General features: G+C 30.4%; 1 protein-coding gene across 2 annotated transcripts; it reads left to right on the top strand.

Annotated features, from left to right (window-relative positions):
• Nucleotides 1–509: 509 nt before the first annotated feature.
• Nucleotides 510–3,459, top strand: LOC109796964 (APETALA2-like protein 3). Of its 2 annotated transcripts, XM_020356836.3 has the most exons (10): nucleotides 512–1,254; nucleotides 1,328–1,353; nucleotides 1,445–1,475; nucleotides 1,562–1,649; nucleotides 1,748–1,893; nucleotides 2,071–2,115; nucleotides 2,230–2,333; nucleotides 2,459–2,601; nucleotides 2,749–2,862; nucleotides 2,949–3,459. In XM_020356836.3, the coding sequence occupies exons 1-10, from the start codon at nucleotides 794–796 to the stop codon at nucleotides 3,198–3,200; spliced, it is 1,410 nt and encodes a 469-aa protein (XP_020212425.2). In that variant the 5' UTR covers nucleotides 512–793; the 3' UTR covers nucleotides 3,201–3,459. The 2 variants fall into 2 exon arrangements, with proteins under 2 accessions (XP_029126833.2, XP_020212425.2); XM_029271000.2 differs by having other exon boundaries at nucleotides 510–1,254; nucleotides 2,071–2,333.
• The last annotated feature ends 16,180 nt before the right edge of the window (nucleotides 3,460–19,639 follow it).

Below are 19,639 nucleotides of genomic sequence, written 5' to 3'. Positions count from 1 at the left end.
TAGTAAAATAAAGCATAGAGTGTTCATAAAATGAAAGATGAATGTAACAGTCAGTGAAAGACAAAATTTGATAATTGAATGATAACTTAGAGAGTCAATGAGCTAAAATATAAAGAAATAAACAAATACAGAAATTCAAAATACATATTTGTTATTTTCTCAAAGTGCTCAGTGCCATAAGTTTATTATGTATCAAGATGGTATAATAACCTAATATAATACTAATAATAAAAATATTATAATGTTTAAATGTGTCCTAATCCTGTTTCTATTAGAAAGTATTAATAGAAAATAAAGAGAAAGAGGAGAAAAGGAGCCAGTTGACTGACTCCATGACATACACATTGTGAGGCCTGAGCAAAATGCGCCAATATGATAGGAATAAATTAATTAATATCTAAATGCATTATGAAGAAAATGATTTAGTTATTTTTATTTTTTTATATAGGAAATAAATATATAATAATGGGGAATTTGTTTCCCCGGGATAAAAGGTGAAGGTGCGGTAATTGTGAAGAGGAAAAGAAAAGGAGGCCCAGCATAGTATAGCATAGGATAGCATTCATAGGATCAAAGAAGAAGAAAAGGCAGAGTCAGAGTCTCCTCACTCTTTAGTCTTCTCAAGGTGCATGAAATTTCAATTCCAATTTCCTATGGACTATGCTTACAAGCCCATTCAACAAAGTGAATCCGTTGCCGTAGCAGATTCCACCCCTCGCTAAGCTTCTAACTAACTTCACTTTCCCTCCAAACCTCTCTAACAGCTTCTAACAAACTAACGCCTCACCTCGCCATGCTGGATCTCAACCTCAACGCCGATTCCGCCTCCCACACGCCGCCGCTCTCCGCCGCGCAAATGGAGAGCTCCGGAAGCTTCAATTCCTCCGTCGTCAATGCCGCCGACACCGAAGACTCCTGCTCCTTCGGCGACGCCGTCGCCTACAACTTCGCCATCCTCAACACCGCCTCCGCCGTCGACGACGCCGCCACCTCCGCCGCGCTCCATCTCGCCGGAGAATCCTCTCTCCGGACCATCCAGCTCTTTCCGCCCGCCCAATCCGGAGACACTCCTCCGGGATGGCTGGACTTCTCCTCCATGGACCCGCACCACCGCGGCGCTGCCGCGCCGGAGCAGAGGATCGCTCCCCGGCAACCGCAGGTCAAGAAGAGCCGCCGCGGACCGCGGTCGCGGAGCTCGCAGTATCGCGGCGTTACTTTCTACCGGAGAACGGGGAGATGGGAATCGCACATTTGGTTAGTGAATAGTAATCGTTTATGCTTCTCTGAAGTAACACGCTACTGTTTCTGAATGCTTCTGTGCGTGCAGGGATTGCGGGAAACAGGTGTACTTGGGTGAGGACGCAAGTAGAAGATTCGTTTTATGTTATTATGTGCTTCACCTTTCTTCAATTTCGCTTTTCTTTTTTTTTTCTTTTTCTTATAGGTGGATTCGACACAGCGCATGCTGCAGCTAGGTGATTTAATTTTCGTGGTTAGGTGTTTTTTATTTTCTTTAAGTGTATGAAATGTTTTTATCAGTTTTATTATTAATTTTTTTTAGGGCGTACGATCGAGCTGCAATCAAGTTCCGTGGAGTTGATGCGGATATCAATTTCAACGTTAGCGATTACGATGAAGATATAAAGCAGGTTGTGAATGAAGTGATGATTTTAATCTGTTGGTATTTTTAGAAGCTTGAATGGAATTTGTGACTTTAGCTTCGGTTTTCCGTTATTGTGTTGTGCAGATGAGTAATTTCACGAAGGAGGAGTTTGTGCATATTCTGCGTCGACAGAGCACTGGCTTTTCGAGGGGAAGCTCAAAATACAGGGGAGTTACTCTTCATAAGTGCGGGCGGTGGGAAGCTCGCATGGGACAGTTTCTTGGGAAAAAGTGAGATAACAAAACCCTTTGGTTCAATTCAGTAATCGATGAATCTGACATGGTTTGATCACCTGCATTTTAATTTGATCAATTAAGTATTAAACGCTATTTTACTTGGGTTGGTTCCGTTCGTGATGAATCAGAGTTCAGTTTTTAAGTTGGCCATGGTTTATTGCTTGCCTGCAGGTATATATATCTGGGGCTATTTGACAGCGAGTTAGAGGCTGCAAGGTTTTATCAATCCTATATCAGAACATCTCAGACTAAATTCCTAAACATTTTGGATTCCATATATTTATTTACACACACATTTTGTGTCATTGACTTGCTGTGTAATAATTCCAGAGCTTATGATAGGGCTGCTATCAAGTGCAATGGAAGGGAAGCAGTTACAAACTTCGAGCCCAGCTTGTATGAAGGGGATATGATTTCTCAGTCTGATAATGAAGGTGCCACTTGTTTATCCTTGATAATCTTCTTTTTTATTAATTTATTTGTTTTAGTTGCTTCCTAATCTGCTTAATGATTGATCTATGAAGTCTTGCACTGACATGTTGATTCTGACACTATTCAGATAGTAAGCAAAATCTTGATCTTAACTTGGGCATAGCTCCCCCTTCTTACACTGACGGTCAAATCAAGAACACACCCAACAATGGGAGTGGTTTGAAGGTTCCGCACGGCTGGGACCAAATACCTGTCGATAAGAGAGTTATGGTAAGGTGGAGAGTGTTGTATGGCCATGTATGGTTTGCTTTAATTCTTGAGTCTAGAATTTCCCTAGCCCCTCTGTTTTTTCACGTGTTTCTGAATTTGTAGTTTGTATTCTCAGTTTTCATTGTATATTTTCACTTTGCTTAATAGCTTGAGCACTCTGGATCAAGATCACTGCCTGTTCAGCCACCTCCTGGCTTCTCCATGGCATCCGAGCGTCATTCTTCCGTCTGGAGTGGTAGCAATTTCTTTCCCATCTGTGAGGTGATTTTCACATATTCTGGCAACCATAATTAATTTTGCCTTACTTTTTTCTGCGTTACATACTAATTATGGTTTTATATTCACAGGAAACAGCAATAGAGAAGAGGATGGAAGCTGGTCCCATGCCAAATTGGGCATGGCAAGTCCAAGGTCCTTACGGCGGGGCAACTCTTACTCCACCGTTCTCTACTGCAGCATCATCAGGATTCCCTTCAACAATAATACCATCAGCTGCGGACAGTCAAATTCATTTTCCAAGCATGACATTCCTCCACCCACATTTTCCACCATCAATCACTAACTCCAGCACCGTATCCACTTTCTACTGCGGTACCTAAAAGTATTGCCAGGTAGAGCAATGGTACAATTGCAAATCTTCTTGACTTCAGCGTATGGTTGATAAACTAGTAGGACTATAAGTAGCAATTGTCTGATTGAATTGCTTGGGTCTAGAGATTTTTACTATTTTGTCCTCCAATATACTAATTTTCTTCGATGTAAAGAAATGCCATGCCGCGAAGGCATGTTGATGTTGAACTCTGCTTTTTCTGATTTGAGACTATTATAACAAGCAAGCATTTACTTTGGTATCTCCAACATTCAACCTCGGTGCTTTTCTTTTCTATCTAGAAAATACTTGAAAAAGATGACGGTGATCTTTGAAGAGACGGGATTTGAGCGCATGCTAAGTGCAATCCGTATTTGTGGGTCATTGTTTTTAATTTTCTTTGCTTTTGTTGGTGTTTATTATTGCCGACAAAACACTATTCACAATTTTTGGATTGAATCCCATCACATGGTTATTCTTATATTTATGGAACACCAAAGCTGTCTTATGGTCTTTGGTAATGATTCCTCCCCTATCCTAGGTCGAAGTTTATACAATGGTTTTGTGCGCACGGTAGAACGTCCAAATCACTTTATGTCCCATTCCCATGTAAATTGTACACATTCCTTGCTTCTCCCACATTTTTTTAGTTTTTACTCCTCACAAACAGAAATCTATAGTAGTGTGTAATAAGCATCATTGTCAGAGAGTTCGGAAACAATGTCCGAGAAGATATTGAAAGAAGTTATAACAGCAAACCAAACTGCCGTTGAATCATTGCCGACGCTTTACAAGGTTTATAAATTATAATATTAACGCAAACCAGACAAACACGATTTCCCATCATTTTTATAACCGATGCATCTTTATTTCTTTATTGTAGCTACTTTTTTTATATATAAAAAGGATCATAATGTCGTTAATAAATATATAAAAAATAGGATCATCTTTTTTTCTTTACGAGTTCGGATTGGAGGTTTAATAATTAATTGTCATTGAACAATAGGAAGAAGAGAATATAATGTATGATCTTGATTTTGAATGCAAAATCACACCGTAGAATATTTCAAGTGACAAAAAAAATGTTGCATGGAAAAAAATTAAATGAACTAAGTTGGCTTCTGGAAGTTTTAAATTGGGCTTAACAAGTGTTGATTATAGGAACTTCAAATAGTGCTTAGATTAGAGTTTGTATATTTGAGTTTGATGTTATAAACTTGATTTAATTAAAATTGAGTTTTAAATCATGTAATTTATGTTTGGAAACTTATATTTCAAATGTGATTTTGACAAAAATGTTATTTGGACGCTACAAATTAAAATCACTTTGAAGTTTAGATATGTAATTGTTTAAAAGGGTGATTTTCAAATCAAATATTAATGTGATGATATCAATACTAAATTATAAGAATAACATCTCTACTGTTAACATAACACAAAGGTTTTTGTTTTCTTAAATGCAAAAGTACATATATTTTCAGCTTGTTTGGATTCAGTTAATAGAAAAGATATTTTTACTCATAAATTACTTTTGATACCATTTAGTGAAGCACGTTAAGACTTGACTAAAGAGTTTTCAAGATGGAAATTATAAGGGGTGAAAACCAATACTATACAGCTACTATGCCATTATTGTCACCTATATCTTTTGTTTTCATAATTATTGGTACTACTAATTCCCCAAAACCCAACCACTACCACCTTATATATCCCATGATCACTACAGGCACCAACCATGATGAATATTATCCGTATAATTTGGCATGGTAAATTGAGTGTTAATAGTTAAATTATTTGCTAATGTGATAGTTAAGCAAGAGAAAGGGTCGGTATAAAGAAGACATGGGAAGGCAGGCAGATGCCAAAAGGACAAGAGGTACGAGATTGAAAATGATTTGTTTGGGGGCATGGCATGATGGTTTGCAGCCACGTGTAGAAATAGGGGCTCGCTATGTCCCGTCCCTTTCCTGGGATTAAAGTAATTCCGCATTCCTCGGCTTTAGGATTCAATACCCAATTAAAAATTGAAGAGGGTGGGTTGATGGGGGCATGGCAATGGCAATGGCAATGGCAATGGCAATGGCATCAGCATTCAGCATTCAGCATTCAGCATTCAGCATTCAGCATTCAGCAGGTGCAGCTATCGTACTACTTCTACTATACCACTTTATAGTTTGTATATGTGAATAGTATAAAGTTGATTATTCTGTCACTGCCAGAGGCAGGGCCACACTTTCGAAAGTAGGTGACCTATCAAATCCGTACTAAGTTACTCAGCCTCCCCTATCTCTCTCCTTTTTATTGCTCTTTCCAAACTCCAACGTTGCCAATGAATGGCCTAATCCCACACTGTAACTTTGCCCACATCATTATCCCTATTTCCACATTTCATTTTAACCCACCCCCACACAAACAAAAGTTACCCTCCCTGCCCACATTTCCATGTTGCAACTCAAAGTTCTTCTGCAGTTTATATTTGGATTAACTTGTGTTTCTGTTGCTTTCATAATTAATTACAAGTTTTTCCTTATGATTTTGTTATTTAAATAATATTTAATTAGAGAAAATGATCTCTTTTAAACATAAATTAATCTTTAGTCAACTAGATCGTGTTTATAAAGGAAAAGTTTAATTTTGAAGTAAAAATAATTATATTCAATATTATATAAGTGAGAAAAATTCATATACATATTATCTTAATATTTTTATGTAAGATGTGATCTCAAATTATCTTATAGAATTTCCTTATAACTTATGAATGAAAATTTTTCCTGTTTCAATCAACCTATATTTTAAACAATAATTAATTTTTTAAGAGTGTTATAGTCAAATTTGTGATTATGTTATGGTTAAGTTTTTGAGTTCGTTAATAACTATTTTTATTGAAAATTAAATCATCTAAAATACAATTTTAAATTAAATATTAAAAAATCAACTATCATAAGTATAATACCCTATAGATATGTCATTAGATGATAATCTATACTATTAATTTATTCTGATTAAACTTAATTAAATTATTCTGTAATGTGACCTATATGATATAGTCAAAGGTTTTACTTTCTTTAAGACAACCATCCCAGTGCACGGCTCCTTTTGACAAAATGTTGGGGAGGGACAGAAATTTTGGTGACTGGAGAGTACAAAGCATCAAAAAATAAACTCCAGATTAAATTTGATTGGATATGGTATAAATATCCATTTGAGTGTTGCTATATCCTCCAAGAATTACAATCAAAATATCTTTCGAATATACAGTAAAAATTTTATTATATTTAAATTATTAACTGATATACTATGTCGAAATATATTTTTGCATCATTTTTGTATCCATTAATATTTATTTGTTACAACTAATTGAGTCGTGTTAATGTAAGAGAGGGACACGCGCTGCGGTGGTAACTGGTAACAGTTGATTTAGAGGGGCACCAACCTTTTTGATTTGAATTAGAAATAAAAAGTAATCATAAACCCAAGGAGATAATACTGTATGAAAAGTCAATTCACTATGCTTACGAGTTATGATTATTGTGTTTTGTCTATTCAGTAAAACAGAAGAAATGTGAGATTTTGATCTGTTCAACATAGCTTATGAGCTAAAAGACTAGGTCATTATACCTCCTCTAAGTTGGCCCCTACTATGTCACTTTGATCCTACAAACTCAGTTTTACTGTTCTCACTCTTTCTGCTTTATTTTCCTAATACACATTAATGAAACCATCTTAATTTTGTTACATTGACAAGACTTCTCATCCGTTAATCATGGGAAATTAATTTTAATTGAGAATAATATTATATATTCTTTTGAAATTAATTTGACACATTTTTGGCTAATTAAATAACATGTAAACTTCTTAAATATGTCAGATTTATTTGGAGGAGGGGACAAGTAAAAGTGAAAGATATATTAGATGAAAATTTATTTGATAAAAAATAGGATAAAATTTGTAGTTATTTAATTGAGTAAAATTCAATAAAAAAAATAAGGTAAAATTAATATTTATAATTATTATTTTATCATTTTTTTTATAATATATTTATAAAATCGATTATGATTTAGTGTTATAAAATAATTCGTTATATAATTGAGTCACAAAGACCATTTTTGTCATCAATTTTTATGTCTTAAAATTCTTCACATATTAGGATGGAAGAATTTATGGGTGAACCACGTACTTACTTTCACAATAATCATTTCGTTTCCTCTCTTACAAACATGTTTGATTTTTAAAATTTTTTACAGTCCCCTCCTCATTAACTTTATTTCGTGGGAATTCACGACTCTCAAACACACTGAAAATAGTGATTATTTCTTTCCAATATTTCATATTGTATTTGTAAAGTTATATATTAATTTATAATTGTTTAGTAGTTCATTCGTATACATAAAATTAACATAAAATATATTTTTAAAATATGTAAAAATATGAATAATTAAATTATTATATAATTCTTAAAGGATTTGACATGAATCGAATAATTTCAATCATATAATTTAATGGTTATATTAGTATTAAAAAAATTAATAAACATCCGTTTTGTTCCTAAATTAAAAAATGTTGTTATATTAATCTCTAAAATTTGTAAATTGACAATTATATTACTTTAAAATTAATATATATATATATATATATATATATATGTAAAACTAAAATAATACACACATAAAATGATAATAGCACTACTAGAATTTCTCTTATTACATGCGACTTTTCCTGCGATTTTTTCATAAAAATCTGCAGTAAATGTTGTTCCTGCGAATTTTTCTGCAAGAAATTTTGCAAGAATATTTTTTAAGAAAAAATAAAAAAATTACTATAAATTCTATCAATAATTTTTCAACTTTCAAGTGCTCACAATGAATTCATCCGAAACATTTATTTCCATGCCTCCAACATGTGATACATAATCTTTTAAATTCTAAGATGGTAAGCCTAACACTCAACCATATAAATCAACTTGTAAGGTAAGTGTTGTCCCAACTTATATATTCTTTAATTGTTTTATTTTCAATCGATGTGAGACTTGAAGTTTTTTTTAAAATATTAAAATTATAAATTTAAATATATTTTTTTTATTTTTCCTGCGGATTAAAATTTGCAGGAAAATTTGCAGGAAAAGTTACCTGCAAAATTTTTCTACCATTTAGTAAACATTACTTGCGAATTTATTTTTGCAAGAAAATCTGCAAGAAACAAAATAAAATTCTTACAATATTTTCCGCAAATTTTTACCACGGAAAAAAATTTCTATAATTATTAAAATTGTAGCAAAATTTGTAAGAAATATCTGTAAATTATTTTTCACAAATAAATTCGCAAAAAAATTCTGTAAATATATTTTTGCAGGAAAATTTGTAAAAAAATTTCTGCGAATATTTTTGTGCAAGAAAATTCGCAAAAAATTTAGTAGTGTAGATAGTACACATTAAAGTCATAATATTAATATATATTTGAACCGTAAGTTACTATATAACTAAAAGCTATTAATTCTTTTTATAATCACTATAAAAACCTTGAGTAGAGTGATATTAATTGGTTAGTAGTGAAAAATTATATTATGTGTATGAATAGGGATCGCAAAAATACCCGCACTCGCAGGTATCTGTGGGTAAAATTCGTTATGGATAATAAATATATAGGCTAATTGACCCGTGGATAATGGAGACGAATAATTTCCGTTTATAAATGGGGCGGAGGCGGAGGCGGGGGCGGGGGCGGGTATGATGATATCCATACCCGCGGGTACCCATTTAATAATATTTCTTAAATATCATAATTATCTTTGTACCACATAACCCTAAAACTACACTCTCTCATCTTATTTTCTTTCCATAGAATCATGTTGGATGTAATTTGATTAATTTTCTAGCTTTGATTGGACCAATAAGATTTATGTATTTTAAGTTATTTATTTTCGTTTGGAATTATGAGATTAAATTATTGTAACTTTGTGATATGAACTTTCACTTACTTGTGTGACATTGATATATTTTAAGTTATTGATTATCTTGCATTTTTATTATTCTTTCAACAAAATTAACGTTAAATAAAAGTTTAAAATTAACATTAAATTTTTATTTTTAATATTTCAATGATATTAAATAAAAACTTAAAATTATTTGTAATATAAAGTTTTTAATTTTTAAAAAAATTTATAAATATCCACGAATATCTATGGGTATTCAAGAAACTCATGAATACCTACTCAATGAATACCGCCCGGATATGGGATGAGTATGAGGTCAATTTTCATCCAGCAGGGCGGGGGTGGATTTACTATCACCCGCCCCATGGGGCCCATTGCCATCCCTATGCATGAACATGCATGAATAAGCCTTTTTTTAACCCCAAACGTGTGGTTCAGTGGTAGGGATTGATCCACGCTTAAGCAAGGTCAGAGGTTTGAATCATGCCTTGTGTATCCAGTCGCATTAAATCTTGGGGCCAACTATCCCACCGTTTGAGGTGTCTCCAACGTAGCGAGGAGCTGTTTGAGGTGCCTTCAACGTAGCGAGGAGATTAGTCACTACTATCGGTGATGGATACTCCAGGGACAAACTTAAAAAAAAAAAAAAAAAAAAAAAAAACCTTCTATGCCACATTGCCACTTATTTTTAAACAAATAAGTAATGAAAAATTCATCATCCTCCTCCAACTGAATTATCCGAAATATATTCTGAAAGTTTAAAAAATTAACTTAAGTTATAAAATAGTAAATTAAATAATTATTTAATAATAAATTTATTATCAAATATTAATATTTTAAAATTTCGGACCATATTTCCGTTCCGAATTCGGAGAATATAGCAATCCTCATAAGTAATCTTAACTATCTCTATATATAACTACAATTTTATTTTGTTTTATATAAAATAGATGTTTTCACTCTATATATCCTGAAGATGGGTGATGTGGACTGTTCATAATTATTAAATGTGGCCCTCGTAGTAAACTCCCAGGACTAACTATGCTAAAAATTAGTTGGGCATTATTGGCCTCTTCATTATTACATTAGAATTGGGGAACAACCTATCCTTAACATGCATTGAAAGCGACCTCTTCTGAAATTACATTATATGAATAAGTAGCTACACCAACCCATCTCAAAAATTTGTTTTTGTTGTACGTACCACAGAAAATAAATTCGAACTTCATGATTGAAGCACTTACATTTTACGGCCAGAAAATAGCAAAAAAAGTTGTAATTTTTCTTCTTTGAAGATCGCATAGGCTACATCTACATGTAATCTCATGCATGTTTTAATATCAATTTAATTACGTTGAGGTTATTTTATGCTATTTATCTGACTCTACAACGATGAAATATTATCTAGTATAAGTTCTTATAGTTTTGTTATTGGTCATCATTTAAAAGATCTTTCTATTATTAAAATATATTTGTGTTATATAAGTTATTTTTGTTTTATTTTATCGATATATATGATTTGTTTGTATCCCAATAAATTATTATATATTATAATAAAGAACTTATAGCACAATAGACTTACTTTTTTAATTTTTAAAATAAAGTATAAAAATGTCATGAAGAAAAGAAAATATTGTTTCACACTAGAATTTTATATTCTAATATCAATAATAATAGACAAATGATGACATGAAGAATTTAAAAGGCGAAAAAGAAGATTATTAGAGCTGATATGAAATATTAAAATAATATATATAAGTATTAAATTTAAATTATATTGTCATATTATAATTCATACAAATAAAAAAGAGATGTGTAAGAGTATTTATTTCTCAAATATTTTTTTTCTCTCAATACTCAACATGAAACACATACCCATAATCTATATAATAGGGATAAAAAATAAAGAAAAAAAATATTACTTTATAAAAGTTGCAAAATATCTTATAAAATAACTTTTATATATTAAACACAAATAATCATTTCACAGAAAAATATTTTTGTGAGTTGTTTTTTATGTGAGTACTTTTAAGAATTATTTTTAATTTGTTATCTAATTAATATTAATTAGTTGAGTAACATATGTAAATGTCATAAACTTTTTTTGATATTGAGTTAGATTCTCATAGATCATAGAGAACTACACAAGTGAGCCATGAATTAACAACCAAATTAAAATTTAACATTATATGTTTTAATTCAAAACGTTAAGATATCAAGTTTATGAATTTTTTATATTTTTATATTTAATTTTATATAATATGTGAAATTCTCATTCACACCTATATACTAACAACAAATGATCCAATAATAATTTGATAATATATGATCCTATAAATATAACAACAAACATTAAAATAATTATTTTAATATCATTTTAGATTTGAGTTTGAGTCTAATTTAATTTTATAAAATTATCAATATAAACTAAGTTTTATAATTATTTTTATCATATGTCGAACTCAGATACCGCTGAGGAACATATTCCCTAATGTTTATGAAGCAAATATTAAGGTATCTCGATTCTTTACAGAAATAAAATCTTAGATTCCGTTGCTATTAATAAATGAAACATTAGAAAGAAACAAATCCAAATTAACAACTGTAGCAATAATACCATAGGTACAACTGTACAAGACAAGGAAAGCTTCGAAACTCAAGTAACGAAGTGGTCCTTTTCCAAACACTAGGTAGCCCTCGATTGTTTTGCAGGCTTTTGGTGGGTAGGAATTGAAAGACATTGAAGGGTTAAGGAGTGAGTTAAGGTTGGATGTAGGACACATGCATGCACACACCCTGCTGCATGTGTGTGTCATGTGATGTGGAAACATATACCCTTTTTGCCTAGTATTTCTGGGTGACTTTCTCTTCCTCTCTTTCAAGCCAAACAAGGCCTTTGATTTGTCAAACTAAATCACAGATATTGCTATTGCTGCTGCTGCCACCATGCTTACCTGCGTGCGTCCATCAACTTTCCTTCCACGTTTCAACTTCCGCATATTCTTCACTTACAACCATTTTATTGCCTTATTTATTCAACCTATAAAGTGCTTCCTACGTTTAACCATTGGTCTTTCACATTGTACTATAATTTTAAGGAAGGTGAGACATAATTAAATTCATAGATCTTAAACATCTTCACTGTCAATAAAAACCTTTGCTTGAAGAGATTAGTTCCTTAAAATATATTTAAATATCTTGAAAATTTAATCCTAAATTTCTTTCTAAAAAAATATCCTGGTTCACCCAAAAAAAATATATAGCCCTTAACTGAATTCAAAAATTAAAATAGGAAAGTTATATGAAATAAATTTATTTAATCTAAAATATAAAGATATAATAAATATCTTTAGTATAATCTTTATATTTAGTTTTGCTAAAAAGTCCACTAATTTACTTTTTCTCTCTCTCTCTCTATATATCAACAAATATATGTGGGGAGTACATATGTATCGTTTTCCGAAGAATTTGGGAGAAAACTAGATGGAATTCTGTACCTTGATAAGTCGCATGTTTCGCTTGTAGTATGTTGATGTTAATTGTTAATTAAAGTTAAAGATGTAGTACGTGCAATACAACTTGTGTTTATTTATTTTCTGGGGAACAAGTGGTCAACCATAGAGTTCAACCTTATTGATGAGTACATAAGAGGAAGCAGGTTTTGTCTGCTGCAATGCAATATCACCAAACACAAAGCAAAAGCGTACAAAAGGAGGTTTGCAGTTTGCAGTTTGCACCACGCAACTTCATCGTTCATTGTTTTTCATCGTCTTTTGCTATCCAAAGCAACGTGCGTTCGGAAATAGCGACACTTATGCAGTACTTACCGTTAACCGTACTTTATTCTTATACCCCCACACTTTTATGTTAGATTGTTATCATAACTACTAATTTAGTATTTCAGAATCGTATAGTTGATAACTATGTTCCTTAAACATATAATTAGGAATTTAATTCTCAAGTACGTACGTGTACAAGAAAAGATATTCATACCTTGACATGTTAGTCTCTAACTCTTGGTGGAAGGATGTTGTGCAAAAAAACGAAAAAAATACTAGCATGAAGCAAACTAACAATATAAACCAGCAAAACGACAAAAAGAAAAATCCAAAATGCAAATCTTAGAGTATTAAAAGTTTCTATGACCCAACTTGACTACATACGTAACAGAATATTTAGGATATATAAATGTTTAAAGGGAAAAGGATAGATGAAAATGGATGATTTTGGGCCTTACGATTGGTCCTGCCCCACTCTGCTATGTATTTTAAACCCTAAACCACCAACACCAACACCAACTTCCTCCATAACTGTACCCCGCAAAGAATAATTATTGAGACCATTTGCCAGTTAACTCCAGCTCTTGCCACTCAACTGTGGGGATTGTAATACTTCCTAATTTGATCAAGAAATCTAGAACAAGTTCTGCATGCATCATTTTTTAAAGAATGTATTATATTTTTAGTTGATTATTTATTATTAATTATTTTGTTATTTGAAAATTCTACGGTTACCTTTTAAATTTGGAATTTTGGAGCAATTATTTTTAGACCAATAATATTTTACTTTCTATAGTAATTAGCAAATGAGATTGTAATTAACCGTCCCACCACGAGAAATGCTCACTGAGAACAGGAAAGAATTGAAACAGCTTAACCATATTTTTATTGATTAATTAAAAAATGAATGCTCTAAAACCCTTCAATCTACAAAGGTTCTATAGCAGCTCCCTTTCTGTAATTAGTGTAAACATTCGTATTAGTACCTTATTTATTTACTTGTTTTTAAAGAATGTATCATATTTAGTGGATTATTTATTCCCAATTTTAGAATTTCCTACTAATATTTGGGGCTAATAATAACGTTATTCTACAACCCAATCTAAATGGGCTTTCACACTCTAATATTTATCATTCTTTTAAAGTGTTTCATAATTTTACCAATTTACTGTGGCTCTAGCGTCAAAGTCCACAAGTGACTTCAATATAAATATATTATTTTATTTATTATTAGAAGTATTATTACTAGAACCACTAGGGCTGGCTTGTAATTAAAAAAAAAAAAAAAAAAGAGAGAGAGAGAGATTCTATTACTATAATCCTATTACATAAATTCACGTATGTTTTTACACCAATTTGAGTGGGCATGAGTGACAAAGAACTCATGTCACTTAATCAAATTGTTAGAGTTCGATTTCTGATTCTTGAAAAAAAAAACTTATTTGGTACCTTTTAAACCTCAAAAAGAAAATTGTCCCATATTTAATAGAGAATACTCCTAGGTAATAATATATATATATATATATATATATATATATATATATATATATATATATTACACAGCATACATCTTTAATTATTACTATTTCCTTAAATTATATTCACATTAGAAAAGTAACGTGATTAGCTTTACCATTACTTATGGCCCGTTAACTGTTATTTTGTGAACATCAAGTCTTATTGGGATAAGTTTCAGTGAGCCCAACACATGGGTCACGTACAAAAGAAGGCTCATGATATATACACCTCCTTTTTTTTATAAGTACACCTCCTCTTTTTAAAAAAAATTATAAAATATTATCATTTTTTTAAAAAAAATTAATTTTACATTTTCAACTTTCAATTTGTTACTTTCTTCTTCTTATTCACACACTTTTTTTTTCTCTTTTAATTTTCTCATATTACCAAAATAGGTGGGGTGAAGGAAAAATAAGGGAGTGCATATAAAAATTGAAAAAAGGAGGAAAGATGTGTGAAAAAAAAGTACTAAATTAAATGTTGTGGATGTAAAATTAAAAAATTTAAAACAAAAAATTAAAAATATTTTAAAATTTTAATTATTTTTTTTAAAAGGAGGTGTACTTATAGAAAAAAGGAGGTGTATATATCATGAACCACAAAAGAATTATAAATTGGGTTGTGAAATCAAACAACCCAAAATAGATAAAGGATTTCACTAGGTTGCTCCCAGCACAAGCCCAACACATGTTAGCTAGCATAAATGGCGGTTTAAATTAAAGAGAAACGAAATGGGTTTAAAAACGTGTTTGTGGTTGAAATCAGAAGGTTTAGAGAAGATAAATTCTGAGTAAGTACATGCAAGATTGAGAGATGGAACGAAATATTTCAGTCGGAGGAAACTTTAAAGACCGTTGAATTGATTTCCAAGTTTGATCACACTATTTAGGTCATTTATGGGACTGGTCCAATGTGAAGAGAAAAAAAATATACTAAAAAATAGTTTGGACCAACCAATTTCTTTTGAGATAATCACCTATACATTATTAGTGTAAAGTTTTTTTATACTGACAACCAATTATATATTTTAATACTGTCATATCATTTGCTTATTTAATCAAATAATAATAAAATAAAATAATTTAAAAGATATGATTGGTTGTTAGTATAAAAAACTTTACACTAGTAATGTATGGATGATTAACTTATTTCTTTTTGTTAAAATAAAAAATTCGTGAGTGAAAAATAAACTAATCCAGTCAATTATCTACTTACTCATTTACTTGATTGATATGCAACTTTAACACTTGCTAAATTATCAAATTTTAACTTTAAATTAATTATTTTCATGCACGTACAATGTTTCTAATATTTGATCTTAGTAATTAAGTTTATTTTAATTTTCACATACATATTTACAATTTATTTAGATTTATAATATTTTCTCAAGACTAATTAATATAACTTTTAACTATTATATTTTAGTTGAAATATAATTTACAGCACAGATAGATAAATGAAAAATTTAGCTAAAATAATAACAAGCAAATTTAAAATTAATTAATTTATTTTCCAAATAAAAAATGAGAAATGAAGAATGTCACGTTACTATTCAACTTTACTGATATTTTTAGTCTTAGACGCCAAGTTCAATTTATTTAAGTTTGTTAATTTTTTAAAATATATAAAAGCTCTTTCATATTTTTATTACATTGCGGTTTAATTTTGATAACCATTACAAATACACAACAACAAAAAAATACTAATAATTATAAAAATATATTTGTATTCTTACTATTAGAAAAAGAGAGGATGTTATAATTTTTTTTTCTCAATCACATTTCTCTTATCAATAAAATTTGAATCTAAAACTTTATTTGAAAACAAACTTGTCATAATTGAGAATACGTAAATTCGTATTATGTGACTTAGGCATACCCTGGCTACCATAAGTAAATACTAATATAAGTTGATAGAATTGATTTGAATCGAAATTTCACATTCCTTATGAGTATGGGTTTGAATTCTTAACACCACTTTTTCAGTAGGAGCAAAATAGTGAATGACCAAAAATAGCATCCATATAAAAATGAAAACAAATGGCAGAAAATGAGTTTACCTCAAACTAATATCAAACCTTCAAGTCTTCCTCACCATGACCATCTTTCTCTTTGTTTATATTTTAGTACTTTTACGAATTGAAAATTAAAAAATCTCCTATAGTGACGATCAATAACTTCCCTTAAATTGAATCACTAGGAAAAAAAATAACACTCCCAACTATATAATAAGAGTATCAATTGACGAAATATTTTGATATATAAATTTATGCGTCCAGTAAAAAAAGTGTCGATTAAAAGAATCACCGCTTATCATAAAAAAAAAAAAAAAAAAAATCCCCGCAAACATCTGCTTTTGAAAGACAAGAACATAAATAAGATTTTATAAATTTGAAAAGGAACAAAATTGTTTGACCAAAAATATAGGTTAAAGCCTCTAACTTTATCATAAGAATCCAACGGCAGCGGGAAATTAATTAACGAATGGTCAATTGAAACATTTAAGGCGTTATTTAAATTAAAGAGTGTTCGAATACAAATTAGTAAAAAACATTTAGAGTTTTTTTTACTGTAAAAAAATTCTAAAAACACTTCTAAATTTATATCTAACAAGTTTTTTTTATTTTTTTTATTTTTTATTTTTATGAACTGTCATGTGGAACTTCATTGGTATAATTTATAAATACGATTTTATAAATTTAAAAAGGGGACAAAAATGTTTGACCAATAAAATTGGTTAAAGTCTCTTACTTTTATCACTAGAATCCAATGGCAGTAAGGAGTAAGGACTGGCGAAATGCTTTAAAGTGTTACTTTTTGTTGGTTGGTTAAAGGTTAATTAGGTTAGGTAGAACTACATATATTTAAGATATTTATTTATTATAAATTTTAATTATATAAAATAAATTTTTTTCCCTTGCATACTACTACTATATAATAATCAATCTTCGTTGGAACTTCCATTTGAAATCCTAAACTAAAAGGCAAAGGCAAAAGGGACGAGGTAGTATTTAAGAAATCAAATACTTAATGTCTTTGATTCCATTAGAAGTCCAAAAGCAAAAGTGGAAAATGCGATGGCAACTAAAAATGATTATAATTCTGTCATCTTTTTGAAAGTTAAAGGTCGTGCTTATATCAAACTGTTCTTAATTTTGTCAATAAAAGAAGAAAATGGGATGGATCGTGCTTTTCAGAAAGTCACCAAAGTGACCCAACACGATAGAAAGCCATGTGGGGATCTTTAGTCACCATTTTGTTTCATCCTCGCATCTTCCTTCTCATCCTCACATAAACTTGCCAGATGCAAGACTGCAACCAACCTTTTTTTATTTTATTTATTTATATCTGATTATAAATTTAGCGTGTAAATTAAGAAACATATAGTGCAATATTACGTATGCTGTTTATTTATAAAACTATGTAAACATGTAACAGATAAACCCTTCATAATTTGGTTTCTATAACTTATTATTATAAAATATATATTATTCTTAAGTTTATGCAAAAAAATAAAAAAAATGATGTACCGGATGGATAATGCATCTCGTAATAAATATTTTGTGTACTGTTCCTACTTGTTACCGTATCCGAGATATTGTCCGTTTTGACACTTATTTGGACCGTCACAATTTTATCTTTTAAAAGATATTTCAGTGGGTTAAGGAAGGAGAGTGTTTATAAATTATCCATAGTTTCGACTCGTAAGCGATGTGAGATTTTTAGACATACCGGAACATATACTATGAGTAGAACTTGCTGCCATCATTTTTTATTAATTGTATTCATAATTAATTAGCATTGAATTAGTTGGTAAAAGTAAAAGATTGATTTTAAAAAAATGGATCAGTTATATGTATATAAGTAACCAATTAAGATTAAAATTTAGTTATGAAATTAAGATTAAAATAATTATATAATCTTACTTTATCGTTTGTTTGAATTTTAATGAAAGCAATAGGTTTGTTGATTCATTTTAATAATGAAAAGTATATATATAATAGTGCAATATTAATGGATGTCAAATACATTTAGTTGTATCAAAATCGTTGTCCACATCGGCTTTTTGTAACTTAAGGGTTAAGTTCATTTCTAAAGCATGTTTGACGGAGTCATGTTAATATAAATGGAAACTAATTGTAAGGGTCTTCTTGTACATTCTTATAAAAAGACTTACGTAAGGGAGAATGCATGGAGAGTTTGATAAATATTGAATAGATGAATTTTTTTTATTTAATTTTTTTTATATACGTGAGAATTAAGATATGAATTTAACTACTTAATTAAGTAACATAAGTCTCTTGGTCAATCCAAATCTTCTTTAATAAATAATTTATTACATAAATATTTAATAGAGTCATCTTATTATCCAATGACAGATTGCGTAAAATAAGTTAAAAAAGTAATTTTGGGTTAAAGTTGTCCAATTTACTTGGACCTTGGAAATGTAATTCTGGCCATATGGCAAGAGGCACACGTGAATTCCAAGCACAGCACCAAATTTCTCCTCGAGGTGCGAGCATTCAATTTCTAAGTTTCTAACTCAATGACATGTCTTCCTAATGCAGCTACCAATCAGTACTTTATTTATACGTGGATTGACAATTAACATGTGTTAACTGTTATGGCTTAAGTTAATTCTTTTTCAATTAAATTTCGAGTAACACATGTATTTACGAAAGTATTTAAAATTTATACGCTCAGTATTCCACGTCAATATGAATTATATATACTTGATAAATAGGGTCTGGAGTTGGATTTCCTCGTTATAATAAGAAATGAAAGTTATAAACTAAATTATACAAGTGTGTTTAAATGTTTTGTGAGATGAGGAGGAAAAAAAATATGTATTTGGTGGATCTTTACGATGTTGTTGAGGACTCTAATTGATGTTAGAGTTAGTATTTAAGTTAGAAGTGTATAAAATGAAGAATGGATACTTTTCATAGTAAAGGAATCTCTTTATGTAAGGGATAGTTGGCAGAAAAAAGTTAAGTTCAAATTTGTCACGTAACATGTCGAGTGACAAGAAAATATTTGGTGCAAGTGTTTTATCTGATGAAGCTACAAACACAAAGCAATTATCAAAACAACAAATGGATTTTGATATGATCAAAGAGAAAAAGGGAAAGATTGTTAAGTTGTAAAAGAGTCTTGCATTCATAGTATCTAATGATCAAGAACAGTATTACAAGAAATATAGTTTTGTCTTTGATAATGTATT

The sequence above is a fragment of the Cajanus cajan genome, chromosome 6 (assembly GCF_000230855.2).
Source record: "Cajanus cajan strain Asha chromosome 6, NIPB_CcT2T_4, whole genome shotgun sequence".
In the NCBI taxonomy this organism is placed as follows: Eukaryota; Viridiplantae; Streptophyta; class Magnoliopsida; order Fabales; family Fabaceae; genus Cajanus; species Cajanus cajan.
This window is presented reverse-complemented; position numbering and strand designations above follow the sequence as displayed.